Below are 27,936 nucleotides of genomic sequence, written 5' to 3' on the forward strand. Positions count from 1 at the left end.
AACCTCCCTCCCCGGGTGGTACCATGGCGGTGTTCTCGGCCCCGCTTCGCGGGGCCTCGGTGTGCTTGGGGCCCGCTTCGCGGGCCAGGTTTAGCCCATCGGTCGAAATCCTGGAAATGGACCTTGGATGGGGTCGAATTCCTGGAAATCGACTCAAGCCGGGAACCGAACCTCCCTCCCCGGGTGCTACCATGGCGGTACTTGGCCCCGCTTCGCGGGGCCTCGGTGCGCTTGGGGGCCCGCTGCGCGGGCCAGGTTTAGCCCATCGGTCGAAATCCTGGAAATCGACCTTGGATGTGGTCGAATTCCTGGAAAACGACTCAAGCCGGGAACCGAACCTCCCACCCCGGGTGCTACCATGGCGGTGTTCTCGCCCCGCTTCGCGGGGCCTCGGTGTGCTTGGGCCCGCTTCGCGGGCCAGGTTTAGCCCATCGGTCGAAATCCTGGAAATGGACCTTGGATGGGGTCGAATTCCTGGAAATCGACTCAAGCCGGGAACCGAACCTCCCTCCCCGGGTGCTACCATGGCGGTACTCGGCCCCGCTTCGCGGGGGCCTCGGTGCACTTGGGGCCCGCTGCGCGGGCCAGGTTTAGCCATCGGTCGAAATCCTGGAAATCGACCTTGGATGGGGTCGAATTCCTGGAAATCGACTCAAGCCGGGAACCGAACCTCCCTCCCCGGGTGCTACCATGGCGGTACTCGGCCCCGCTTCGCGGGGCCTCGGTGCGCTTGGGGCCCGCTGCGCGGGCCAGGTTTAGCCCATCGGCCGAATTCCTGGAAATGGACCTTGGATGGGGTCGAATTCCTGGAAATCGACTCAAGCCGGGAACCGAACCTCCCTCCCCGGGTGGTACCATGGCGGTGTTCTCGGCCCCGCTTCGCGGGGCCTCGGTGTGCTTGGGGCCCGCTTCGCGGGCCAGGTTTAGCCCATCGGTCGAAATCCTGGAAATGGACCTTGGATGGGGTCGAATTCCTGGAAATCGACTCAAGCCGGGAACCGAACCTCCCTCCCCGGGTGCTACCATGGCGGTACTTGGCCCCGCTTCGCGGGGCCTCGGTGCGCTTGGGGCCCGCTGCGCGGGCCAGGTTTAGCCCATCGGTCGAAATCCTGGAAATCGACCTTGGATGTGGTCGAATTCCTGGAAAACGACTCAAGCCGGGAACCGAACCTCCCACCCCGGGTGCTACCATGGCGGTGTTCTCGGCCCCGCTTCGCGGGGCCTCGGTGTGCTTGGGGCCCGCTTCGCGGGCCAGGTTTAGCCCATCGGTCGAAATCCTGGAAATGGACCTTGGATGGGGTCGAATTCCTGGAAATCGACTCAAGCCGGGAACCGAACCTCCCTCCCCGGGTGCTACCATGGCGGTACTCGGCCCCGCTTCGCGGGGCCTCGGTGCACTTGGGGCCCGCTGCGCGGGCCAGGTTTAGCCCATCGGTCGAAATCCTGGAAATCGACCTTGGATGGGGTCGAATTCCTGGAAATCGACTCAAGCCGGGAACCGAACCTCCCTCCCCGGGTGCTACCATGGCGGTACTCGGCCCCGCTTCGCGGGGCCTCGGTGCGCTTGGGGCCCGCTGCGCGGGCCAGGTTTAGCCCATCGGCCGAATTCCTGGAAATGGACCTTGGATGGGGTCGAATTCCTGGAAATCGACTCAAGCCGGGAACCGAACCTCCCTCCCCGGGTGGTACCATGGCGGTGTTCTCGGCCCCGCTTCGCGGGGCCTCGGTGTGCTTGGGGCCCGCTTCGCGGGCCAGGTTTAGCCCATCGGTCGAAATCCTGGAAATGGACCTTGGATGGGGTCGAATTCCTGGAAATCGACTCAAGCCGGGAACCGAACCTCCCTCCCCGGGTGCTACTATGGCGGTACTCGGCCCCGCTTCGCGGGGCCTCGGTGCGCTTGGGGCCCGCTGCGCGGGCCAGGTTTAGCCCATCGGCCGAATTCCTGGAAATGGACCTTGGATGGGGTCGAATTCCTGGAAATCGACTCAAGCCGGGAACCGAACCTCCCTCCCCGGGTGGTACCATGGCGGTGTTCTCGGCCCCGCTTCGCGGGGCCTCGGTGTGCTTGGGGCCCGCTTCGCGGGCCAGGTTTAGCCCATCGGTCGAAATCCTGGAAATGGACCTTGGATGGGGTCGAATTCCTGGAAATCGACTCAAGCCGGGAACCGAACCTCCCTCCCCGGGTGCTACCATGGCGGTACTTGGCCCCGCTTCGCGGGGCCTCGGTGCGCTTGGGGCCCGCTGCGCGGGCCAGGTTTAGCCCATCGGTCGAAATCCTGGAAATCGACCTTGGATGTGGTCGAATTCCTGGAAAACGACTCAAGCCGGGAACCGAACCTCCCACCCCGGGTGCTACCATGGCGGTGTTCTCGGCCCCGCTTCGCGGGGCCTCGGTGTGCTTGGGGCCCGCTTCGCGGGCCAGGTTTAGCCCATCGGTCGAAATCCTGGAAATGGACCTTGGATGGGGTCGAATTCCTGGAAATCGACTCAAGCCGGGAACCGAACCTCCCTCCCCGGGTGCTACCATGGCGGTACTCGGCCCCGCTTCGCGGGGCCTCGGTGCACTTGGGGCCCGCTGCGCGGGCCAGGTTTAGCCCATCGGTCGAAATCCTGGAAATCGACCTTGGATGGGGTCGAATTCCTGGAAATCGACTCAAGCCGGGAACCGAACCTCCCTCCCCGGGTGCTACCATGGCGGTACTCGGCCCCGCTTCGCGGGGCCTCGGTGCGCTTGGGGCCCGCTGCGCGGGCCAGGTTTAGCCCATCGGCCGAATTCCTGGAAATGGACCTTGGATGGGGTCGAATTCCTGGAAATCGACTCAAGCCGGGAACCGAACCTCCCTCCCCGGGTGGTACCATGGCGGTGTTCTCGGCCCCGCTTCGCGGGGCCTCGGTGTGCTTGGGGCCCGCTTCGCGGGCCAGGTTTAGCCCATCGGTCGAAATCCTGGAAATGGACCTTGGATGGGGTCGAATTCCTGGAAATCGACTCAAGCCGGGAACCGAACCTCCCTCCCCGGGTGCTACCATGGCGGTACTTGGCCCCGCTTCGCGGGGCCTCGGTGCGCTTGGGGCCCGCTGCGCGGGCCAGGTTTAGCCCATCGGTCGAAATCCTGGAAATCGACCTTGGATGTGGTCGAATTCCTGGAAAACGACTCAAGCCGGGAACCGAACCTCCCACCCCGGGTGCTACCATGGCGGTGTTCTCGGCCCCGCTTCGCGGGGCCTCGGTGTGCTTGGGGCCCGCTTCGCGGGCCAGGTTTAGCCCATCGGTCGAAATCCTGGAAATGGACCTTGGATGGGGTCGAATTCCTGGAAATCGACTCAAGCCGGGAACCGAACCTCCCTCCCCGGGTGCTACCATGGCGGTACTCGGCCCCGCTTCGCGGGGCCTCGGTGCACTTGGGGCCCGCTGCGCGGGCCAGGTTTAGCCCATCGGTCGAAATCCTGGAAATCGACCTTGGATGGGGTCGAATTCCTGGAAATCGACTCAAGCCGGGAACCGAACCTCCCTCCCCGGGTGCTACCATGGCGGTACTCGGCCCCGCTTCGCGGGGCCTCGGTGCGCTTGGGGCCCGCTGCGCGGGCCAGGTTTAGCCCATCGGCCGAATTCCTGGAAATGGACCTTGGATGGGGTCGAATTCCTGGAAATCGACTCAAGCCGGGAACCGAACCTCCCTCCCCGGGTGGTACCATGGCGGTGTTCTCGGCCCCGCTTCGCGGGGCCTCGGTGTGCTTGGGGCCCGCTTCGCGGGCCAGGTTTAGCCCATCGGTCGAAATCCTGGAAATGGACCTTGGATGGGGTCGAATTCCTGGAAATCGACTCAAGCCGGGAACCGAACCTCCCTCCCCGGGTGCTACCATGGCGGTACTTGGCCCCGCTTCGCGGGGCCTCGGTGCGCTTGGGGCCCGCTGCGCGGGCCAGGTTTAGCCCATCGGTCGAAATCCTGGAAATCGACCTTGGATGTGGTCGAATTCCTGGAAAACGACTCAAGCCGGGAACCGAACCTCCCACCCCGGGTGCTACCATGGCGGTGTTCTCGGCCCCGCTTCGCGGGGCCTCGGTGTGCTTGGGGCCCGCTTCGCGGGCCAGGTTTAGCCCATCGGTCGAAATCCTGGAAATGGACCTTGGATGGGGTCGAATTCCTGGAAATCGACTCAAGCCGGGAACCGAACCTCCCTCCCCGGGTGCTACCATGGCGGTGTTCTCGGCCCCGCTTCGCGGGGCCTCGGTGCGCTTGGGGCCCGCTGTGCGGGCCGGGTTTAGCCCATCGGTCGAAATCCTGGAAATGGACCTTGGATGGGGTCGAATTCCTGGAAATCGACTCAAGCCGGGAACCGAACCTCCCTCCCCGGGTGGCACCATGGCGGTGTTCTCGGCCCCGCTTCGCGGGGCCTCGGTGCGCTTGGGGCCCGCTGCGCGGGCCAGGTTTAGCCCATCGGTCGAAATCCTGGAAATCGACCCTGGATGTGTCGAATTCCTGGAAATCGACTCAAGCCGGGAACGGAGCCTCCCTCCCCGGGTGCTACCATGGCGGTGTTCTCGGCCCCGCTTCGCGGGGCCTCGGTGCGCTTGGGGCCCGCTTCGCGGGCCGGGTTTAGCCCATCGGTCGAAATCCTGGAAATCGACCTTGGATGGGGTCGAATTCCTGGAAATCGACTCAAGCCGGGAACCGAACCTCCCTCCCCGGGTGCTACCATGGCGGTACTCGGCCCCGCTTCGCGGGGCCTCGGTGCGCTTGGGGCCCGCTTCGCGGGCCAGGTTTAGCCCATCGGTCGAAATCCTGGAAATGGACCTTGGATGGGGTCGAATTCCTGGAAATCGACTCAAGCCGGGAACCGAACCTCCCTCCCCGGGTGCTACCATGGCGGTGTTCTCGGCCCCGCTTCGCGGGGCCTCGGTGCGCTTGGGGCCCGCTGCGCGGGCCGGGTTTAGCCCATCGGTCGAAATCCTGGAAATGGACCTTGGATGGGGTCGAATTCCTGGAAATCGACTCAAGCCAGGAACCGAACCTCCCTCCCCGGGTGGCACCATGGCGGTGTTCTCGGCCCCGCTTCGCGGGGCCTCGGTGCGCTTGGGGCCCGCTGCGCGGGCCAGGTTTAGCCCATCGGTCGAAATCCTGGAAATCGACCCTGGATGTGTCGAATTCCTGGAAATCGACTCAAGCCGGGAACGGAGCCTCCCTCCCTGGGTGCTACCATGGCGGTGTTCTCGGCCCCGCTTGGCGGGGCCTCGGTGCGCTTGGGGCCCGCTTCGCGGGCCGGGTTTAGCCCATCGGTCGAAATCCTGGAAATCGACCCTGGATGTGTCGAATTCCTGGAAATCGACTCAAGCCGGGAACGGAGCCTCCCTCCCCGGGTGCTACCATGGCGGTGTTCTCGGCCCCGCTTCGCGGGGCCTCGGTGCGCTTGGGGCCCGCTTCGCGGGCCGGGTTTAGCCCATCGGTCGAAATCCTGGAAAACGACCCTGGATGTGTCGAATTCCTGGAAATCGACTCAAGCCGGAAACGGAGCCTCCCTCCCCGGGTGCTACCATGGCGGTGTTCTCGGCCCCGCTTCGCGGGGCCTCGGTGCGCTTGGGGCCCGCTGCGCGGGCCAGGTTTAGCCCATCGGTCGAAATCCTGGAAATCGACCTTGGATGGGGTCGAATTCCTGGAAATCGACTCAAGCCGGGAACCGAACCTCCCTCCCCGGGTGCTACCATGGCGGTACTCGGCCCCGCTTCGCGGGGCCTCGGTGCGCTTGGGGCCCGCTGCGCGGGCCAGGTTTAGCCCATCGGCCGAATTCCTGGAAATGGACCTTGGATGGGGTCGAATTCCTGGAAATCGACTCAAGCCGGGAACCGAACCTCCCTCCCCGGGTGGTACCATGGCGGTGTTCTCGGCCCCGCTTCGCGGGGCCTCGGTGTGCTTGGGGCCCGCTTCGCGGGCCAGGTTTAGCCCATCGGTCGAAATCCTGGAAATGGACCTTGGATGGGGTCGAATTCCTGGAAATCGACTCAAGCCGGGAACCGAACCTCCCTCCCCGGGTGCTACCATGGCGGTACTTGGCCCCGCTTCGCGGGGCCTCGGTGCGCTTGGGGCCCGCTGCGCGGGCCAGGTTTAGCCCATCGGTCGAAATCCTGGAAATCGACCTTGGATGTGGTCGAATTCCTGGAAAACGACTCAAGCCGGGAACCGAACCTCCCACCCCGGGTGCTACCATGGCGGTGTTCTCGGCCCCGCTTCGCGGGGCCTCGGTGTGCTTGGGGCCCGCTTCGCGGGCCAGGTTTAGCCCATCGGTCGAAATCCTGGAAATGGACCTTGGATGGGGTCGAATTCCTGGAAATCGACTCAAGCCGGGAACCGAACCTCCCTCCCCGGGTGCTACCATGGCGGTGTTCTCGGCCCCGCTTCGCGGGGCCTCGGTGCGCTTGGGGCCCGCTGTGCGGGCCGGGTTTAGCCCATCGGTCGAAATCCTGGAAATGGACCTTGGATGGGGTCGAATTCCTGGAAATCGACTCAAGCCGGGAACCGAACCTCCCTCCCCGGGTGGCACCATGGCGGTGTTCTCGGCCCCGCTTCGCGGGGCCTCGGTGCGCTTGGGGCCCGCTGCACGGGCCAGGTTTAGCCCATCGGTCGAAATCCTGGAAATCGACCCTGGATGTGTCGAATTCCTGGAAATCGACTCAAGCCGGGAACGGAGCCTCCCTCCCCGGGTGCTACCATGGCGGTGTTCTCGGCCCCGCTTCGCGGGGCCTCGGTGCGCTTGGGGCCCGCTTCGCGGGCCGGGTTTAGCCCATCGGTCGAAATCCTGGAAATCGACCTTGGATGGGGTCGAATTCCTGGAAATCGACTCAAGCCGGGAACCGAACCTCCCTCCCCGGGTGCTACCATGGCGGTACTCGGCCCCGCTTCGCGGGGCCTCGGTGCGCTTGGGGCCCGCTTCGCGGGCCAGGTTTAGCCCATCGGTCGAAATCCTGGAAATGGACCTTGGATGGGGTCGAATTCCTGGAAATCGACTCAAGCCGGGAACCGAACCTCCCTCCCCGGGTGCTACCATGGCGGTGTTCTCGGCCCCGCTTCGCGGGGCCTCGGTGCGCTTGGGGCCCGCTGCGCGGGCCGGGTTTAGCCCATCGGTCGAAATCCTGGAAATGGACCTTGGATGGGGTCGAATTCCTGGAAATCGACTCAAGCCAGGAACCGAACCTCCCTCCCCGGGTGGCACCATGGCGGTGTTCTCGGCCCCGCTTCGCGGGGCCTCGGTGCGCTTGGGGCCCGCTGCGCGGGCCAGGTTTAGCCCATCGGTCGAAATCCTGGAAATCGACCCTGGATGTGTCGAATTCCTGGAAATCGACTCAAGCCGGGAACGGAGCCTCCCTCCCCGGGTGCTACCATGGCGGTGTTCTCGGCCCCGCTTGGCGGGGCCTCGGTGCGCTTGGGGCCCGCTTCGCGGGCCGGGTTTAGCCCATCGGTCGAAATCCTGGAAATCGACCCTGGATGTGTCGAATTCCTGGAAATCGACTCAAGCCGGGAACGGAGCCTCCCTCCCCGGGTGCTACCATGGCGGTGTTCTCGGCCCCGCTTCGCGGGGCCTCGGTGCGCTTGGGGCCCGCTTCGCGGGCCGGGTTTAGCCCATCGGTCGAAATCCTGGAAAACGACCCTGGATGTGTCGAATTCCTGGAAATCGACTCAAGCCGGAAACGGAGCCTCCCTCCCCGGGTGCTACCATGGCGGTGTTCTCGGCCCCGCTTCGCGGGGCCTCGGTGCGCTTGGGGCCCGCTGCGCGGGCCAGGTTTAGCCCATCGGTCGAAATCCTGGAAATCGACCTTGGATGGGGTCGAATTCCTGGAAATCGACTCAAGCCGGGAACCGAACCTCCCTCCCCGGGTGCTACCATGGCGGTGTTCTCGGCCCCGCTTCGCGGGGCCTCGGTGCGCTTGGGGCCCGCTGCGCGGGCCGGGTTTAGCCCATCGGTCGAAATCCTGGAAATGGACCTTGGATGGGGTCGAATTCCTGGAAATCGACTCAAGCCGGGAACCGAACCTCCCTCCCCGGGTGCTACCATGGCGGTGTTCTCGGCCCCGCTTCGCGGGGCCTCGGTGCGCTTGGGGCCCGCTGCGCGGGCCGGGTTTAGCCCATCGGTCGAAATCCTGGAAATCGACCTTTGATGGGGTCGAATTCCTGGAAATCGACTCAAGCCGGGAACCGAACCTCCCTCCCCGGGTGCTACCATGGCGGTACTCGGCCCCGCTTCGCGGGGCCTCGGTGCGCTTGGGGCCCGCTGCGCGGGCCAGGTTTAGCCCATCGGTCGAAATCCTGGAAATGGACCTTGGATGGGGTCGAATTCCTGGAAATCGACTCAAGCCGGGAACCGAACCTCCCTCCCCGGGTGCTACCATGGCGGTACTCGGCCCCGCTTCGCGGGGCCTCGGTGCGCTTGGGGCCCGCTGCGCGGGCCAGGTTTAGCCCATCGGTCGAAATCCTGGAAATGGACCTTGGATGGGGTCGAATTCCTGGAAATCGACTCAAGCCGGGAACCGAACCTCCCTCCCCGGGTGGTACCATGGCGGTGTTCTCGGCCCCGCTTCGCGGGGCCTCGGTGTGCTTGGGGCCCGCTTCGCGGGCCAGGTTTAGCCCATCGGTCGAAATCCTGGAAATCGACCTTGGATGGGGTCGAATTCCTGGAAATCGACTCAAGCCGGGAACCGAACCTCCCTCCCCGGGTGCTACCATGGCGGTACTCGGCCCCGCTTCGCGGGGCCTCGGTGCGCTTGGGGCCCGCTGCGCGGGCCAGGTTTAGCCCATCGGTCGAAATCCTGGAAATCGACCTTGGATGGGGTCGAATTCCTGGAAATCGACTCAAGCCGGGAACCGAACCTCCCTCCCCGGGTGGCACCATGGCGGTGTTCTCGGCCCCGCTTCGCGGGGCCTCGGTGCGCTTGGGGCCCGCTGCGAGGGCCAGGTTTAGCCCATCGGTCGAAATCCTGGAAATCGACCTTGGATGGGGTCGAATTCCTGGAAATCGACTCAAGCCGGGAACCGAACCTCCCTCCCCGGGTGCTACCATGGCGGTCTTCTCGGCCCCGCTTCGCGGGGCCTCGGTGCGCTTGGGGCCCGCTTTGCGGGCCAGGTTTAGCCCATCGGTCGAAATCCTGGAAATGGACCTTGGATGGGGTCGAATTCCTGGAAATCGACTCAAGCCGGGAACCGAACCTCCCTCCCCGGGTGCTACCATGGCGGTACTCGGCCCCGCTTCGCGGGGCCTCGGTGCGCTTGGGGCCCGCTGCGCGGGCCAGGTTTAGCCCATCGGTCGAAATCCTGGAAATCGACCTTGGATGGGGTCGAATTCCTGGAAATCGACTCAAGCCGGGAACCGAACCTCCCTCCCCGGGTGGCACCATGGCGGTGTTCTCGGCCCCGCTTCGCGGGGCCTCGGTGCGCTTGGGGCCCGCTGCGCGGGCCAGGTTTAGCCCATCGGTCGAAATCCTGGAAATCGACCTTGGATGGGGTCGAATTCCTGGAAATCGACTCAAGCCGGAAACCGAACCTCCCTCCCCGGGTGCTACCATGGCGGTGTTCTTGGCCCTGCTTCGCGGGGCCTCGGTGCGCTTGGGGCCCGCTGCGCGGGCCAGGTTTAGCCCATCGGTCGAAATCCTGGAAATCGACCCTGGATGTGTCGAATTCCTGGAAATCGACTCAAGCCGGGAACCGAACCTCCCTCCCCGGGTGCTACCATGGCGGTGTTCTCGGCCCCGCTCCGCGGGGCCTCGGTGCGCTTGGGGCCCGCTTCGCGGGCCAGGTTTAGCCCATCGGTCGAAATCCTGGAAATCGACCTTGGATGTGTCGAATTCCTGGAAATCGACTCAAGCCGGGAACCGAACCTCCCTCTTCGGGTGGTACCATGGCGGTGTTCTCGGCCCCGCTCCGCGGGGCCTCGGTGCGCTTGGGGCCCGCTTCGCGGGCCAGGTTTAGCCCATCGGTCGAAATCCTGGAAATCGACCCTGGATGTGTCGAATTCCTGGAAATCGACTCAAGCCGGGAACGGAGCCTCCCTCCCCGGGTGCTACCATGGCGGTGTTCTCGGCCCCGCTTCGCGGGGCCTCGGTGCGCTTGGGGCCCGCTTCGCGGGCCGGGTTTAGCCCATCGGTCGAAATCCTGGAAATCGACCCTGGATGTGTCGAATTCCTGGAAATCGACTCAAGCCGGGAACGGAGCCTCCCTCCCCGGGTGCTACCATGGCGGTGTTCTCGGCCCCGCTTCGCGGGGCCTCGGTGCGCTTGGGGCCCGCTTCGCGGGCCGGGTTTAGCCCATCGGTCGAAATCCTGGAAAACGACCCTGGATGTGTCGAATTCCTGGAAATCGACTCAAGCCGGAAACGGAGCCTCCCTCCCCGGGTGCTACCATGGCGGTGTTCTCGGCCCCGCTTCGCGGGGCCTCGGTGCGCTTGGGGCCCGCTTCGCGGGCCAGGTTTAGCCCATCGGTCGAAATCCTGGAAATCGACCCTGGATGTGTCGAATTCCTGGAAATCGACTCAAGCCGGAAACGGAGCCTCCCTCCCCGGGTGCTACCATGGCGGTGTTCTCGGCCCCGCTTCGCGGGGCCTCGGTGCGCTTGGGGCCCGCTTCGCGGGCCGGGTTTAGCCCATCGGTCGAAATCCTGGAAATCGACCTTGGATGGGGTCGAATTCCTGGAAATCGACTCAAGCCGGGAACCGAACCTCCCTCCCCGGGTGCTACCATGGCGGTACTCGGCCCCGCTTCGCGGGGCCTCGGTGCGCTTGGGGCCCGCTTCGCGGGCCAGGTTTAGCCCATCGGTCGAAATCCTGGAAATGGACCTTGGATGGGGTCGAATTCCTGGAAATCGACTCAAGCCGGGAACCGAACCTCCCTCCCCGGGTGCTACCATGGCGGTGTTCTCGGCCCCGCTTCGCGGGGCCTCGGTGCGCTTGGGGCCCGCTGCGCGGGCCGGGTTTAGCCCATCGGTCGAAATCCTGGAAATGGACCTTGGATGGGGTCGAATTCCTGGAAATCGACTCAAGCCGGGAACCGAACCTCCCTCCCCGGGTGGCACCATGGCGGTGTTCTCGGCCCCGCTTCGCGGGGCCTCGGTGCGCTTGGGGCCCGCTGCGCGGGCCAGGTTTAGCCCATCGGTCGAAATCCTGGAAATCGACCCTGGATGTGTCGAATTCCTGGAAATCGACTCAAGCCGGGAACGGAGCCTCCCTCCCCGGGTGCTACCATGGCGGTGTTCTCGGCCCCGCTTGGCGGGGCCTCGGTGCGCTTGGGGCCCGCTTCGCGGGCCGGGTTTAGCCCATCGGTCGAAATCCTGGAAATCGACCCTGGATGTGTCGAATTCCTGGAAATCGACTCAAGCCGGGAACGGAGCCTCCCTCCCCGGGTGCTACCATGGCGGTGTTCTCGGCCCCGCTTCGCGGGGCCTCGGTGCGCTTGGGGCCCGCTTCGCGGGCCGGGTTTAGCCCATCGGTCGAAATCCTGGAAAACGACCCTGGATGTGTCGAATTCCTGGAAATCGACTCAAGCCGGAAACGGAGCCTCCCTCCCCGGGTGCTACCATGGCGGTGTTCTCGGCCCCGCTTCGCGGGGCCTCGGTGCGCTTGGGGCCCGCTTCGCGGGCCAGGTTTAGCCCATCGGTCGAAATCCTGGAAATCGACCCTGGATGTGTCGAATTCCTGGAAATCGACTCAAGCCGGAAACGGAGCCTCCCTCCCCGGGTGCTACCATGGCGGTGTTCTCGGCCCCGCTTCGCGGGGCCTCGGTGCGCTTGGGGCCCGCTTCGCGGGCCGGGTTTAGCCCATCGGTTGAAATCCTGGAAATCGACCCTGGATGTGTCGAATTCCTGGAAATCGACTCAAGCCGGGAACGGAGCCTCCCTCCCCGGGTGCTACCATGGCGGTGTTCTCGGCCCCGCTTCGCGGGGCCTCGCGGGCCAGGTTTAGCCCATCGGTCGAAATCCTGGAAATGGACCTTGGATGGGGTCGAATTCCTGGAAATCGACTCAAGCCGGGAACCGAACCTCCCTCCCCGGGTGCTACCATGGCGGTGTTCTCGGCCCCGCTTCGCGGGGCCTCGGTGCGCTTGGGGCCCGCTGCGCGGGCCGGGTTTAGCCCATCGGTCGAAATCCTGGAAATGGACCTTGGATGGGGTCGAATTCCTGGAAATCGACTCAAGCCGGGAACCGAACCTCCCTCCCCGGGTGGCACCATGGCGGTGTTCTCGGCCCCGCTTCGCGGGGCCTCGGTGCGCTTGGGGCCCGCTGCGCGGGCCAGGTTTAGCCCATCGGTCGAAATCCTGGAAATCGACCCTGGATGTGTCGAATTCCTGGAAATCGACTCAAGCCGGGAACGGAGCCTCCCTCCCCGGGTGCTACCATGGCGGTGTTCTCGGCCCCGCTTGGCGGGGCCTCGGTGCGCTTGGGGCCCGCTTCGCGGGCCGGGTTTAGCCCATCGGTCGAAATCCTGGAAATCGACCCTGGATGTGTCGAATTCCTGGAAATCGACTCAAGCCGGGAACGGAGCCTCCCTCCCCGGGTGCTACCATGGCGGTGTTCTCGGCCCCGCTTCGCGGGGCCTCGGTGCGCTTGGGGCCCGCTTCGCGGGCCGGGTTTAGCCCATCGGTCGAAATCCTGGAAAACGACCCTGGATGTGTCGAATTCCTGGAAATCGACTCAAGCCGGAAACGGAGCCTCCCTCCCCGGGTGCTACCATGGCGGTGTTCTCGGCCCCGCTTCGCGGGGCCTCGGTGCGCTTGGGGCCCGCTTCGCGGGCCAGGTTTAGCCCATCGGTCGAAATCCTGGAAATCGACCCTGGATGTGTCGAATTCCTGGAAATCGACTCAAGCCGGAAACGGAGCCTCCCTCCCCGGGTGCTACCATGGCGGTGTTCTCGGCCCCGCTTCGCGGGGCCTCGGTGCGCTTGGGGCCCGCTTCGCGGGCCGGGTTTAGCCCATCGGTTGAAATCCTGGAAATCGACCCTGGATGTGTCGAATTCCTGGAAATCGACTCAAGCCGGGAACGGAGCCTCCCTCCCCGGGTGCTACCATGGCGGTGTTCTCGGCCCCGCTTCGCGGGGCCTCGGTGCGCTTGGGGCCCGCTTTGCGGGCCAGGTTTAGCCCATCGGTCGAAATCCTGGAAATGGACCTTGGATGGGGTCGAATTCCTGGAAATCGACTCAAGCCGGGAACCGAACCTCCCTCCCCGGGTGCTACCATGGCGGTACTCGGCCCCGCTTCGCGGGGCCTCGGTGCGCTTGGGGCCCGCTGCGCGGGCCAGGTTTAGCCCATCGGTCGAAATCCTGGAAATCGACCTTGGATGGGGTCGAATTCCTGGAAATCGACTCAAGCCGGGAACCGAACCTCCCTCCCCGGGTGGCACCATGGCGGTGTTCTCGGCCCCGCTTCGCGGGGCCTCGGTGCGCTTGGGGCCCGCTGCGCGGGCCAGGTTTAGCCCATCGGTCGAAATCCTGGAAATCGACCTTGGATGGGGTCGAATTCCTGGAAATCGACTCAAGCCGGAAACCGAACCTCCCTCCCCGGGTGCTACCATGGCGGTGTTCTTGGCCCTGCTTCGCGGGGCCTCGGTGCGCTTGGGGCCCGCTGCGCGGGCCAGGTTTAGCCCATCGGTCGAAATCCTGGAAATCGACCCTGGATGTGTCGAATTCCTGGAAATCGACTCAAGCCGGGAACCGAACCTCCCTCCCCGGGTGCTACCATGGCGGTGTTCTCGGCCCCGCTCCGCGGGGCCTCGGTGCGCTTGGGGCCCGCTTCGCGGGCCAGGTTTAGCCCATCGGTCGAAATCCTGGAAATCGACCTTGGATGTGTCGAATTCCTGGAAATCGACTCAAGCCGGGAACCGAACCTCCCTCTTCGGGTGGTACCATGTCGGTGTTCTCGGCCCCGCTCCGCGGGGCCTCGGTGCGCTTGGGGCCCGCTTCGCGGGCCAGGTTTAGCCCATCGGTCGAAATCCTGGAAATCGACCCTGGATGTGTCGAATTCCTGGAAATCGACTCAAGCCGGGAACGGAGCCTCCCTCCCCGGGTGCTACCATGGCGGTGTTCTCGGCCCCGCTTCGCGGGGCCTCGGTGCGCTTGGGGCCCGCTTCGCGGGCCGGGTTTAGCCCATCGGTCGAAATCCTGGAAATCGACCCTGGATGTGTCGAATTCCTGGAAATCGACTCAAGCCGGGAACGGAGCCTCCCTCCCCGGGTGCTACCATGGCGGTGTTCTCGGCCCCGCTTCGCGGGGCCTCGGTGCGCTTGGGGCCCGCTTCGCGGGCCGGGTTTAGCCCATCGGTCGAAATCCTGGAAAACGACCCTGGATGTGTCGAATTCCTGGAAATCGACTCAAGCCGGAAACGGAGCCTCCCTCCCCGGGTGCTACCATGGCGGTGTTCTCGGCCCCGCTTCGCGGGGCCTCGGTGCGCTTGGGGCCCGCTTCGCGGGCCAGGTTTAGCCCATCGGTCGAAATCCTGGAAATCGACCCTGGATGTGTCGAATTCCTGGAAATCGACTCAAGCCGGAAACGGAGCCTCCCTCCCCGGGTGCTACCATGGCGGTGTTCTCGGCCCCGCTTCGCGGGGCCTCGGTGCGCTTGGGGCCCGCTTCGCGGGCCGGGTTTAGCCCATCGGTCGAAATCCTGGAAATCGACCTTGGATGGGGTCGAATTCCTGGAAATCGACTCAAGCCGGGAACCGAACCTCCCTCCCCGGGTGCTACCATGGCGGTACTCGGCCCCGCTTCGCGGGGCCTCGGTGCGCTTGGGGCCCGCTTCGCGGGCCAGGTTTAGCCCATCGGTCGAAATCCTGGAAATGGACCTTGGATGGGGTCGAATTCCTGGAAATCGACTCAAGCCGGGAACCGAACCTCCCTCCCCGGGTGCTACCATGGCGGTGTTCTCGGCCCCGCTTCGCGGGGCCTCGGTGCGCTTGGGGCCCGCTGCGCGGGCCGGGTTTAGCCCATCGGTCGAAATCCTGGAAATGGACCTTGGATGGGGTCGAATTCCTGGAAATCGACTCAAGCCGGGAACCGAACCTCCCTCCCCGGGTGGCACCATGGCGGTGTTCTCGGCCCCGCTTCGCGGGGCCTCGGTGCGCTTGGGGCCCGCTGCGCGGGCCAGGTTTAGCCCATCGGTCGAAATCCTGGAAATCGACCCTGGATGTGTCGAATTCCTGGAAATCGACTCAAGCCGGGAACGGAGCCTCCCTCCCCGGGTGCTACCATGGCGGTGTTCTCGGCCCCGCTTGGCGGGGCCTCGGTGCGCTTGGGGCCCGCTTCGCGGGCCGGGTTTAGCCCATCGGTCGAAATCCTGGAAATCGACCCTGGATGTGTCGAATTCCTGGAAATCGACTCAAGCCGGGAACGGAGCCTCCCTCCCCGGGTGCTACCATGGCGGTGTTCTCGGCCCCGCTTCGCGGGGCCTCGGTGCGCTTGGGGCCCGCTTCGCGGGCCGGGTTTAGCCCATCGGTCGAAATCCTGGAAAACGACCCTGGATGTGTCGAATTCCTGGAAATCGACTCAAGCCGGAAACGGAGCCTCCCTCCCCGGGTGCTACCATGGCGGTGTTCTCGGCCCCGCTTCGCGGGGCCTCGGTGCGCTTGGGGCCCGCTTCGCGGGCCAGGTTTAGCCCATCGGTCGAAATCCTGGAAATCGACCCTGGATGTGTCGAATTCCTGGAAATCGACTCAAGCCGGAAACGGAGCCTCCCTCCCCGGGTGCTACCATGGCGGTGTTCTCGGCCCCGCTTCGCGGGGCCTCGGTGCGCTTGGGGCCCGCTTCGCGGGCCGGGTTTAGCCCATCGGTTGAAATCCTGGAAATCGACCCTGGATGTGTCGAATTCCTGGAAATCGACTCAAGCCGGGAACGGAGCCTCCCTCCCCGGGTGCTACCATGGCGGTGTTCTCGGCCCCGCTTCGCGGGGCCTCGCGGGCCAGGTTTAGCCCATCGGTCGAAATCCTGGAAATGGACCTTGGATGGGGTCGAATTCCTGGAAATCGACTCAAGCCGGGAACCGAACCTCCCTCCCCGGGTGCTACCATGGCGGTGTTCTCGGCCCCGCTTCGCGGGGCCTCGGTGCGCTTGGGGCCCGCTGCGCGGGCCGGGTTTAGCCCATCGGTCGAAATCCTGGAAATGGACCTTGGATGGGGTCGAATTCCTGGAAATCGACTCAAGCCGGGAACCGAACCTCCCTCCCCGGGTGGCACCATGGCGGTGTTCTCGGCCCCGCTTCGCGGGGCCTCGGTGCGCTTGGGGCCCGCTGCGCGGGCCAGGTTTAGCCCATCGGTCGAAATCCTGGAAATCGACCCTGGATGTGTCGAATTCCTGGAAATCGACTCAAGCCGGGAACGGAGCCTCCCTCCCCGGGTGCTACCATGGCGGTGTTCTCGGCCCCGCTTGGCGGGGCCTCGGTGCGCTTGGGGCCCGCTTCGCGGGCCGGGTTTAGCCCATCGGTCGAAATCCTGGAAATCGACCCTGGATGTGTCGAATTCCTGGAAATCGACTCAAGCCGGGAACGGAGCCTCCCTCCCCGGGTGCTACCATGGCGGTGTTCTCGGCCCCGCTTGGCGGGGCCTCGGTGCGCTTGGGGCCCGCTTCGCGGGCCGGGTTTAGCCCATCGGTCGAAATCCTGGAAATCGACCCTGGATGTGTCGAATTCCTGGAAATCGACTCAAGCCGGGAACGGAGCCTCCCTCCCCGGGTGCTACCATGGCGGTGTTCTCGGCCCCGCTTCGCGGGGCCTCGGTGCGCTTGGGGCCCGCTTCGCGGGCCGGGTTTAGCCCATCGGTCGAAATCCTGGAAAACGACCCTGGATGTGTCGAATTCCTGGAAATCGACTCAAGCCGGAAACGGAGCCTCCCTCCCCGGGTGCTACCATGGCGGTGTTCTCGGCCCCGCTTCGCGGGGCCTCGGTGCGCTTGGGGCCCGCTTCGCGGGCCAGGTTTAGCCCATCGGTCGAAATCCTGGAAATCGACCCTGGATGTGTCGAATTCCTGGAAATCGACTCAAGCCGGAAACGGAGCCTCCCTCCCCGGGTGCTACCATGGCGGTGTTCTCGGCCCCGCTTCGCGGGGCCTCGGTGCGCTTGGGGCCCGCTTCGCGGGCCGGGTTTAGCCCATCGGTTGAAATCCTGGAAATCGACCCTGGATGTGTCGAATTCCTGGAAATCGACTCAAGCCGGGAACGGAGCCTCCCTCCCCGGGTGCTACCATGGCGGTGTTCTCGGCCCCGCTTCGCGGGGCCTCGCGGGCCAGGTTTAGCCCATCGGTCGAAATCCTGGAAATGGACCTTGGATGGGGTCGAATTCCTGGAAATCGACTCAAGCCGGGAACCGAACCTCCCTCCCCGGGTGCTACCATGGCGGTGTTCTCGGCCCCGCTTCGCGGGGCCTCGGTGCGCTTGGGGCCCGCTGCGCGGGCCGGGTTTAGCCCATCGGTCGAAATCCTGGAAATGGACCTTGGATGGGGTCGAATTCCTGGAAATCGACTCAAGCCGGGAACCGAACCTCCCTCCCCGGGTGGCACCATGGCGGTGTTCTCGGCCCCGCTTCGCGGGGCCTCGGTGCGCTTGGGGCCCGCTGCGCGGGCCAGGTTTAGCCCATCGGTCGAAATCCTGGAAATCGACCCTGGATGTGTCGAATTCCTGGAAATCGACTCAAGCCGGGAACGGAGCCTCCCTCCCCGGGTGCTACCATGGCGGTGTTCTCGGCCCCGCTTGGCGGGGCCTCGGTGCGCTTGGGGCCCGCTTCGCGGGCCGGGTTTAGCCCATCGGTCGAAATCCTGGAAATCGACCCTGGATGTGTCGAATTCCTGGAAATCGACTCAAGCCGGGAACGGAGCCTCCCTCCCCGGGTGCTACCATGGCGGTGTTCTCGGCCCCGCTTCGCGGGGCCTCGGTGCGCTTGGGGCCCGCTTCGCGGGCCGGGTTTAGCCCATCGGTCGAAATCCTGGAAAACGACCCTGGATGTGTCGAATTCCTGGAAATCGACTCAAGCCGGAAACGGAGCCTCCCTCCCCGGGTGCTACCATGGCGGTGTTCTCGGCCCCGCTTCGCGGGGCCTCGGTGCGCTTGGGGCCCGCTTCGCGGGCCAGGTTTAGCCCATCGGTCGAAATCCTGGAAATCGACCCTGGATGTGTCGAATTCCTGGAAATCGACTCAAGCCGGAAACGGAGCCTCCCTCCCCGGGTGCTACCATGGCGGTGTTCTCGGCCCCGCTTCGCGGGGCCTCGGTGCGCTTGGGGCCCGCTTCGCGGGCCGGGTTTAGCCCATCGGTTGAAATCCTGGAAATCGACCCTGGATGTGTCGAATTCCTGGAAATCGACTCAAGCCGGGAACGGAGCCTCCCTCCCCGGGTGCTACCATGGCGGTGTTCTCGGCCCCGCTTCGCGGGGCCTCGGTGCGCTTGGGGCCCGCTTCGCGGGCCGGGTTTAGCCCATCGGTCGAAATCCTGGAAATCGACCCTGGATGTGTCGAATTCCTGGAAATCGACTCAAGCCGGAAACGGAACCTCCCTCCCCGGGTGCTACCATGGCGGTGTTCTCGGCCCCGCTTCGCGGGGCCTCGGTGCGCTTGGGGCCCGCTTCGCGGGCCAGGTTTAGCCCATCGGTCGAAATCCTGGAAATCGACCTCGGTCCAGGTTGAATTCCTGGAATTGGACTTCGGGGGTCAGGTTTAGCCCATCGGTCGCATTCCTGGAATTCGACCTCGGTCCTCCAGGTTGAATTCCTGGAATTCGACCTAGCGGGCAGGTTAACCGATCGGTAGGAATCCTGGAAATGAACCTCGGTTGTTTGGGGTTGGTTTCCTGGAAATGGACTTAACCGGGGGACAGAATCGGAACCACCCACCCCGGGCCGGTGCTCTCGGCCCGGCTTCGCGGAGCAGGTTTAGCCCATCGGTAGGAATCCTGGAACTGGACCTTGGATGGTTGGGGTCGAATTCCTGGAAATCGACTCAAGCCAGGGACGGAATCGGAACCACCCACCCCGGGCCGGTGCTCTCGGCCCGGCTTCGCAGAGCAGGTTTAGCCCATCGGTAGGAATCCTGGAACTGGACCTTGGGTGGTGGTTGGGGTTAAATTCCTGGAAATTGACTTCGGGGGTTAGGTTAGCCGATCGGTAGAAATCCTGGAAATGAACCTCGGTTGGTTCGGGGTTGAATTCCTGGAAATCGACTCAAGCCGGGGACGGAATCGGAACCACCCACCCCGGGCCGGTGCTCTCGGCCCGGCTTCGCGGAGCAGGTTTAGCCCATCGGTAGGAATCCTGGAACTGGACCTTGGATGGTTGGGGTCGAATTCCTGGAAATCGACTCAAGCCAGGGACGGAATCGGAACCACCCACCCCGGGCCGGTGCTCTCGGCCCGGCTTCGCAGAGCAGGTTTAGCCCATCGGTAGGAATCCTGGAACTGGACCTTGGGTGGTGGTTGGGGTTAAATTCCTGGAAATCGACTTCGGGGGTTAGGTTAGCCCATCGGTAGAAATCCTGGAAATGAACCTCGGTTGGTTCGGGGTTGAATTCCTGGAAATCGACTCAAGCCGGGGACGGAATCGGAACCACCCACCCCGGGCCGGTGCTCTCGGCCCGGCTTCGCGGGGCAGGTTTAGCCCATCGGTAGCATTCCTGGAAATCGACTTCGAACCACCCCCCCGGGCCGGTGCTCTCGGCCCGGCTTCGCGGGGCAGGTTTAGCCCATCGGTAGCATTCCTGGAAATCGACTTCGAACCACCCCCCCGGGCCGGTGCTCTCGGCCCGGCTTCGCGGGGCAGGTTTAGCCCATCGGTAGCATTCCTGGAAATCGACTTCGGAGGTCAGGTTTAGCCCATCGGTAGCTTTCATGGAAGTTGACCTCGGTCCTCCAGGTTGAATTCCTGGAATTCGACCTACCTGGCAGGTTAACCGATCGGTAGGAATCCTGGAAATGAACCTCGGTTTTTTTGCGGTTGTTTTCCTGGAAATCGACTTCGGGGGTTAGGTTAGCCCATCGGTAGAAATCCTGGAAATGAACCTCGGTTGGTTCGGGGTTGAATTCCTGGAAATCGACTCAAGCCGGGGACGGAATCGGAACCACCCACCCCGGGCCGGTGCTCTCGGCCCGGCTTCGCGGGGCAGGTTTAGCCCATCGGTAGCATTCCTGGAAATCGACTTCGAACCACCCCCCCGGGCCGGTGCTCTCGGCCCGGCTTCGCGGGGCAGGTTTAGCCCATCGGTAGCATTCCTGGAAATCGACTTCAAACCACCCCCCCGGGCCGGTGCTCTCGGCCCGGCTTCGCGGGGCAGGTTTAGCCCATCGGTAGCATTCCTGGAAATCGACTTCGGAGGTCAGGTTTAGCCCATCGGTAGCTTTCATGGAAGTTGACCTCGGTCCTCCAGGTTGAATTCCTGGAATTCGACCTACCTGGCAGGTTAACCGATCGGTAGGAATCCTGGAAATGAACCTCGGTTTTTTTGCGGTTGTTTTCCTGGAAATGGACTTAAGCGGGGGACGGAATCGGAACCACCCACCCCGGGCCCGGTGCTCTCGGCCCGGCTTCGCGGGGCAGGTTTAGCCCATCGGTAGCATTCCTGGAAATGGACTTCGGGGGTCAGGTTTAGCCCATCGGTAGGATTCCAGGAAGTTGACCTCGGTTGAGGTTGAATTCCTGGAATTCGACCTAGCGGGGCAGGTTAGCCGATCGGTAGGAATCCTGGAAATGAACCTCGGTTGGTTGGGGTTGGATTCCTGGAAATGGACTTGGGGGTCAGGTTAGCCGATCGGTAGGAATCCTGGAACTGGACCTTGTTTGGGGTTGGATTCCTGGAAGTGGACTTCGCGGGGCAGGTTAGTTGATCGGTACGAATCCTGGAATTGGACCTTGGATGGGGGTTGGATTCCTGGAAATGGACTTAAGCGGGGGACGGAATCGGAACCACCCACCAGGCCGGTGCTCTCAGGTTTAGCCCATCGGTCGGAATCCTGGAACTGGATCTTGGTTGGTTGGGGTTGGATTCCTGGAACTGGACCTGGAACTGGTTGGGGCTCAATTCCTGAAAATGGACTCAGGCCAGGAACGGAACCACCCAGCCCGGGACTCACCATGCCGGTGCTCTCGACGTGTTTGGGGCCCGCTTCGCCGATCGGTAAGAATCCTGGAACTCGACCTTGGTTGGGTTTGGATTCCTCGAAATGGACTTAAGCGGAAAATGGAACCACCGACCCTGACACATTGTGAGAGGCATGCAGCATTGTCTTAAAACATACAATGTAAAAAACCTGGAAGAAGACCCACCAGAACTCCAACATTCCAAATTGACTTTAATTTTCACATCTTTTGATCATCATTCGGACTTGGTTTCAAATGTTCTCAATACATAGTTCCAGCTCCCGGCATAGCTGTCGAAATGCTGGTTGTTCAGCCACGATCTCCCGTATCCTTTTTTTCAGGACCAACTTTTCCTGGATCTCTCTTTCGAAGAGAGTTTTGACCATGGAATAAAATTGTGGTGTGAGTGCGAGTTTTCTTCGTTGACCCTGAAAGACATAAAAATGACAAAGGTTTAATTTTAGGATTTCCACATTAGAGTCCCCCTCCGCAGCCCAAGTCTACTTACAGAATTATGATGACTGATTTTTTCTGGAAGTGTTGTTGGCTCTGAATTTGGTTTGGGAGATCTCTTTTGCTGTGTTTCGTTCCCTTTTTGGATGGAATTTGTCCTTTTTCTTTAACTTGATCTTCTCCTTCATCTTCTTCTTCTTGCGGGACTTGAGAGTGTGAGTGGTATCACAATCCTAAGGACACAGTATGTTATATTTTGCGGGTTAGGGTTAAGGTTAGGGTTAGGGTTAACCCTAACCCTAACCCCCCCCCGGGGGTTAAGAAATATTACATGTCGGTGTATTACAATGACAGAATTACTTCCAGGAATTATACTCACAAATTTCAAGGGCGCTGGACATGTTTTTCTACCAACAAGGCATGTTCCATTATCTGTTCCGCATCTTCCCAGTCACTGAAGTCAGACTATAGTACAAAAAGCAAAATAGAAGACAAAGCTATGGGTTAGGGTTAGGGTTAGGGTTAGTTTAACAAGTTTAACAACAGGAGACATGGGACTTCCTGGATTTCACCTCAGCTTCCCTCGGGCGTACATTCTCCAATTCCATCAACTGGGGAGAAGCCTCCCTTGAAACTTGCCGTCCATCTCCCACTGTTTTGTCAGATGTTTTCACCTTTTTGCTGCTGTCTTCACTCTTCCTTTGCTGCTTCTTTTCCCCAGGTGAGCCTGTCTGTCACCAGAAAGGAAACAGTCATATTTTGGTGGCATGAGCCAGTGTTGCATTTGATTGAACCACTTCCAGGAATTCTACTCACCCGGTGCAGGGAGGAGACCTTCTGTGTTAAGGGCAGGGAGACTTCTTGTGTTAAGGGAAAGACAATTTGTTCCATGACGTCCATCTCATCTTCGTCTTCAGTCATGTACATCTATACAATGACAAAATCCAATTTGGAAGCCATGGCAATGGGGTGGGGGGGGAAACTTCCACAATAGTGACATGGGACTTCCTGGATATCACCTTAATTACTCCAATGTGTACCTTTTTTTCCTCGGACTGTGGAGTAGAGACGAGATCCCCGGGCTCCCTTGAAAGTTGCCATCCAGCCCCCACATTCTGCTCAGACCTGTTCACATCTTTGGTAGTTCTCAGCGGGGAGGCCTGTGTTAATGGCACAGAAACCTCCTGTGTCAAAGGCTCGAAAGGTTCTTCCGGGAGCTCCTCCTCATTGCAATTCACGTTCACCTATACAACAACAAAAAACAATGTATAATACATGGGTGTGGGTCATGTCTTCCACAATAGCGACACAGAACTTACTGGGGGCTGGAGTGAGTGCTCCGTAGAATTCCTGGAACTGGACCTTGGTTTGGGGTCAAATTCCAGGAACTGGACTGGGTTTGGGGGTCCAATTCCAGGAACCGGGCATAGGCGAGGCCGGTGTCCTCGGCCCCGCTGCGCGGGGCCTCGCGGGGGCTAGCTACGCTTGGGTCCCGCTCCGCACAGTTCCGGGAACTGGACTTTGGTTGGGGGTCCAATTCCAGGAACTGGACTTTGGTTGGGGGTCCAATTCCAGGAACTGGACTTTGGTTGGGGGTCCAATTCCAGGAACTGGACTTTGGTTGGGGGTCCAATTCCAGGAACTGGACTTTGGTTGGGGGTCCAATTCCAGGAACTGGACTTTAGTTGGGGGTTCAATTCCAGGAACTGGACTTTGGTTGGGGGTCCAATTCCAGGAACTGGACTTTGGTTGGGGGTCCAATTCCAGGAACTGGACTTTGGTTCGGGGTCCAATTCCAGGAACCGGGCGCGGACGGGGCAACGAAGCAACGACCACGCGACGCGACGCTTCGCGGGGCCTCAAACACGCAAGGGGCCCGCCTCGGAGGCCAGGGAAAAGCTATCGGCTATCGGTAGATTTCTAGAACTGTACCTTGGTTGTGGATGAATTCTTGGAGCGGGAACTCGCTTGAGATTTGAATTCCTGAAACCGGACTCTTTTCCCCAAAGGCGACGCACATTTCCAGGAACTCACCTCACTCATCCTTGGAACCTGCAGCGGCGCTTTCTTGTGCTTGCCCTCACACTTCGATGCGAATGAATGGGGGTTGGACAAACGCAGGCTTAAATAGTCTGGTGTTGGTGATGTCACGGTACTGCAGCCAATCACCTTCCGATTGGCCAAAGGCACCTCCTCCCCACACAAAAACGCTAAGAATTAGCCAGTCAAGCGACACCTTGTGGTGAAAGCAAAAACTGCGTGACTCAGAAAAGCTTTCTTCAACAAACAGACTTTATTTTACGATTTTGTAGTGGAAAAGTATAAGATGCATATAATAGATATGGAGATGAGGCACATTTGCTCTGTAAACGCCCATCCGCTCTCATAACATGGCCAAGTGAATCTAGATAGAAAAAAAAAATAAAAAAACACTAAACGCAATTCACTGAGTAGTGTTTACAAATATGAACGCATCTTTCCGGGAATTACATGTCATCTTTAAGGAATTACATGTCACCTTTAAGGAATTGCGCGCCATTTTTAAGGAATTGCGCGCCATTTTTAAGGAACTGCACGTCATCTTTAAGGAATTTTACACGTCATCTTTAAGGAATTGCGTGTCATTTTTAAGGAATTGCGTGTCATTTTTAAGGAATTGCATGTCATCTTTAAGGAATTACATGTCATCTTTAAGGAATTTAGGTTGCCATCCTGGATGTAGACATCGCCAACTTACCCTTGACTTGTTTCCATTGCCATGTTCATTTGGGGCTCCAGTGTAGTGAGCACAATGCTCGGGATCCATCGTGGAGGTGTCTCATCTGTCAAGAGACCCCATGATTTTTTTTTTTGCAAGTGCACATGCAAAGAAAATATCATACCTTGCTGGTCATAATCAGGAGGAGGACTTTCCAGATATTGACCCATCCTTTTTTGCGCTTGCTCGCTTGACTTCTGAAGGCGGCACTGACAGCGACTGCTTTTATAGACTCAGCCCAGCCTTGCAACTGGCCATTGACCAATCACTGCGAAGGGGGTGTAACGGTAACGCCCGCCATAAAAAAAAAAAAACCCATCCAAGTCAATTTCCAGGTTTTATACATATAATTCCACAATTTCACCATGGGCAAACCAAACGTCTATTGGCTCAAAAATTACCAGTGGGAAGGGCCATATCTGACCAAAAAACAATCACTGCAATCAGCTGTTGACCAATAGATGGTCACGTCAATTTCCAGGTTGCCTACATATAATTCCACAATTTCAACGCAGTACAATTCATGGAACACAACCCGTCAATTTCCAGGTTGCCTACATATAATTCCACAATTTCACCATGGGCAAACCAAACGTCTATTGGCTCAAAAATTACTAGTGGGAAGGGCCATATCTGACCAAAAACCAATCACTGCAATCAGCTGTTGACCAATAGACGGTCACGTCAATTTCCAGGTTGCCTACATATAATTCCACAATTTCAACACAGTACAATTCATGGAACACGACCCGTACGATTCATGGAATCCGACCCGTACAGTTCATGGAACACGACCAGTACAATTCCTGGTATTCAACCCCGACCAGTAGAATTCCTGGAATCCGACACGTACAGTTCCTGGAATCCGACGCGTACAGTTCCTGGAATCCGACGCGTACAGTTCCTGGAATCCGACGCGTACAGTTCCTGGAATCCGACGCGTACAGTTCATGGAACACGACCAGTACAATTCCTGGTATTCAACCAGTACGATTCCCGGACCCCGACCAGTACAATTCCTGGAATCCGACACGTACAGTTCATGGAATACGACCAGTACAATTCCCGGGCTCCGACACGTACGATTCATGGAATCCGACCCGTAGAGTTCCTGGAATACGACCCGTACAGTTCCTGGAATCCGACGCGTACAGTTCATGGAACACGACCAGTACAATTCCTGGTATTCAACCAGTACGATTCCCGGACCCCGACCAGTACAATTCCTGGAATCCGACACGTACAGTTCATGGAATACGACCAGTACAATTCCCGGGCTCCGACACGTACGATTCATGGAATCCGACCCGTACAGTTCCTGGAATCCGACGCGTACAGTTCCTGGAATCCGACGCGTACAGTTCATGGAATACGACCAGTACAGTTCACGGAACACGACCAGTACAATTCCTGGTATTCAACCAGTACAATTCCTGGTATTCAACCAGTACAATTCCCGGACCCCGACCAGTACAATTCATGGAATACGACCCGTACAGTTCCTGGAATCCGACCAGTACAATTCCTGGTATTCAACCAGTACGATTCCCGGACCCCGACCAGTACAATTCCTGGAATCCGACATGTACAGTTCATGGAATACGACCAGTACAATTCCTGGAATCCGACACATACAGTTCATGGAATCCGACCCGTACAGTTCCTGGAATCCGACGCGTACAGTTCCTGGAATCCGACCCGTACAGTTCCTGGAATCCGACGCGTACAATTCCTGGAATCCGACGCGTACAGTTCACGGAACACTACCAGCGCAATTCCCGGTATTCGACCAGTACAATTCCCGGACCCCGACCGGTACAATTCACGGAATTACGACCCGTACAGTTCCCGGAATGCGACGCGTACGATTCACGGAATACGACCCCGCCGTTCCCGAAAACCGACGCGCACGGTTCACGGAACACGACAAGTACAATTCCCGGACTCCGACCGGCGCGGTTCACGGAATACGACCCGTGCGCGATTCCTGGAATTCGACCGGGCTCACACGCGACACCTGGTGTCCGCTCGCCCGAACCGCACCCGCGTTTTTAAAACGGCCCTTAAAAAATACTTAAACAAAAAACCTTTTCAAACGAAACGCGTCGCCGGCGCCTACGAATTTCGCACTATCCGCGGCGATTTTTCCCGTTTCGATTAGCCGACATTTTCACCGGAACCCGGAATCGCGACCTCGTTCCAAACCCGGTTCCAACTGGCGCGCGGGAGTTATGCCCCCGCCATTCAAAGTCAATGGAGCGCGCGTTAGCACAGTGGCTAACTTCCAAGTCGAATTCCAGCTTCCCATAGACCGCCATTCATAAGGCTTCCGCGAAACCGACGTCATTTCCGACTTCGGGGCGTCGGGGTCAGCCCGGCGCCTAACCCTAACCCTAACCCTAAATAAGCCATTAAAATTCCCTGGATGAGTTTATTTCACAAAAGACAGTTGAAAGAATGAATCATTAAGTTAAATGACAACCGAAAAACGTGCCAAATGCACAGCATTATTCCAAAAACAACCGAAATAAGCGAAAACTACAAATCCGCCGCCATTTTTGTAGTCCCGAGGTAGACACGTGGCCCCCACGCCCAGCGACAGCGCCCTCTGCTGTCGCGGGTGGCTTGGTCTTGATGACGTCATTCATCCCGTTCGCGGCAGTCTAAGACGTAAATAAGCCATTAAAATTTCCTGGACGAGTTTATTTCACAAAAGACAGTTGAAAGAATGAATCATTAAGTTAAATGACAACCGAAAAACGTGCCAAATGCACAGCATTATTCCAAAAACAACCGAAATAAGCGAAAACTACAAATCCGCCGCCATTTTTGTAGTCCCGAGGTAGACACGTGGCCCCCACGCCCAGCGACAGCGCCCTCTGCTGTCGCGGGTGGCTTGGGCTTGATGACATCATTCATCCCGTTCGCGGCAGTCTAAGACGTAAATAAGCCATTAAAATTCCCTGGATGAGTTTATTTCACAAAAGACAGTTGAAAGAATGAATCATTAAGTCAACTGACAACCTAAAAACGTGCCAAATGCGCAGCATTATTCCAAAAACAACCGAAAGAAGCGAAAACTACAAATCCGCCGCCATTTTTGTAGTCCCGAGGTAGACACGTGGCCCCCACGCCCAGCGACAGCGCCCTCTGCTGTCGCGGGTGGCTTGGGCTTGATGACATCATTCATCCCGTTCGCGGCAGTCTAAGACGTAAATAAGCCATTAAAATTCCCTGGATGAGTTTATTTCACAAAAGACAGTTGAAAGAATGAATCATTAAGTCAACTGACAACCGAAAAACGTGCCAAATGCGCAGCATTATTCCAAAAACAACCGAAAGAAGCGAAAACTACAAATCCGCCGCCATTTTTGTAGTCCCGAGGTAGACACGTGGCCCCCACGCCCAGCGACAGCGCCCTCTGCTGTCGCGGGTGGCTTGGGCTTGATGACATCATTCATCCCGTTCGCGGCAGTCTACGACGTAAATAAGCCATTAAAATTCCCTGGATGAGTTTATTTCACAAAAGACAGTTGAAAGAATGAATCATTAAGTCAACTGACAACCTAAAAACGTGCCAAATGCGCAGCATTATTCCAAAAACAACCGAAAGAAGCGAAAACTACAAATCCGCCGCCATTTTTGTAGTCCCGAGGTAGA

At 60.3% G+C, this 27,936-nt stretch overlaps 1 protein-coding gene across 1 annotated transcript; it reads right to left on the reverse strand.

The window, feature by feature from the left end:
- Nucleotides 1-21,467: 21,467 nt before the first annotated feature.
- Nucleotides 21,468-24,324, reverse strand: LOC144031780 (uncharacterized). The gene is made up of 8 exons (XM_077539205.1): nucleotides 24,256-24,324; nucleotides 23,553-23,603; nucleotides 22,559-22,762; nucleotides 22,335-22,445; nucleotides 22,091-22,249; nucleotides 21,898-21,983; nucleotides 21,574-21,751; nucleotides 21,468-21,493 (listed from the first exon to the last, which is right to left on the reverse strand). Exons 1-6 carry the CDS (start codon nucleotides 24,322-24,324, stop codon nucleotides 21,903-21,905), a joined length of 675 nt encoding a protein of 224 aa, XP_077395331.1. The 3' UTR covers nucleotides 21,468-21,493; nucleotides 21,574-21,751; nucleotides 21,898-21,902.
- Nucleotides 24,325-27,936: the final 3,612 nt, after the last annotated feature.

The sequence above is a fragment of the Festucalex cinctus genome, chromosome 12 (genome assembly GCF_051991245.1).
Source record: "Festucalex cinctus isolate MCC-2025b chromosome 12, RoL_Fcin_1.0, whole genome shotgun sequence".
Taxonomy (NCBI): domain Eukaryota; kingdom Metazoa; phylum Chordata; class Actinopteri; order Syngnathiformes; family Syngnathidae; genus Festucalex; species Festucalex cinctus.

What these genes read in the sequence shown, in the direction of transcription:
- LOC144031780 (XM_077539205.1), bottom strand. Translation starts at nt 24,324, where the DNA reads ATGGATCCCGAGCATTGTGCTCACTACACTGGAGCCCCAAATGAACAT. An exon ending in AGGTTCCAAGGATGAGTGAG is followed by an intron (nt 22,763 to 23,552) that starts GTGAGTTCCTGG and finishes GTTGTTGTATAG; the next exon opens with GTGAACGTGAATTGCAATGA. An exon ending in AGGTCTCCTCCCTGCACCGG is followed by an intron (nt 22,250 to 22,334) that starts GTGAGTAGAATT and finishes TTCTGGTGACAG; the next exon opens with ACAGGCTCACCTGGGGAAAA.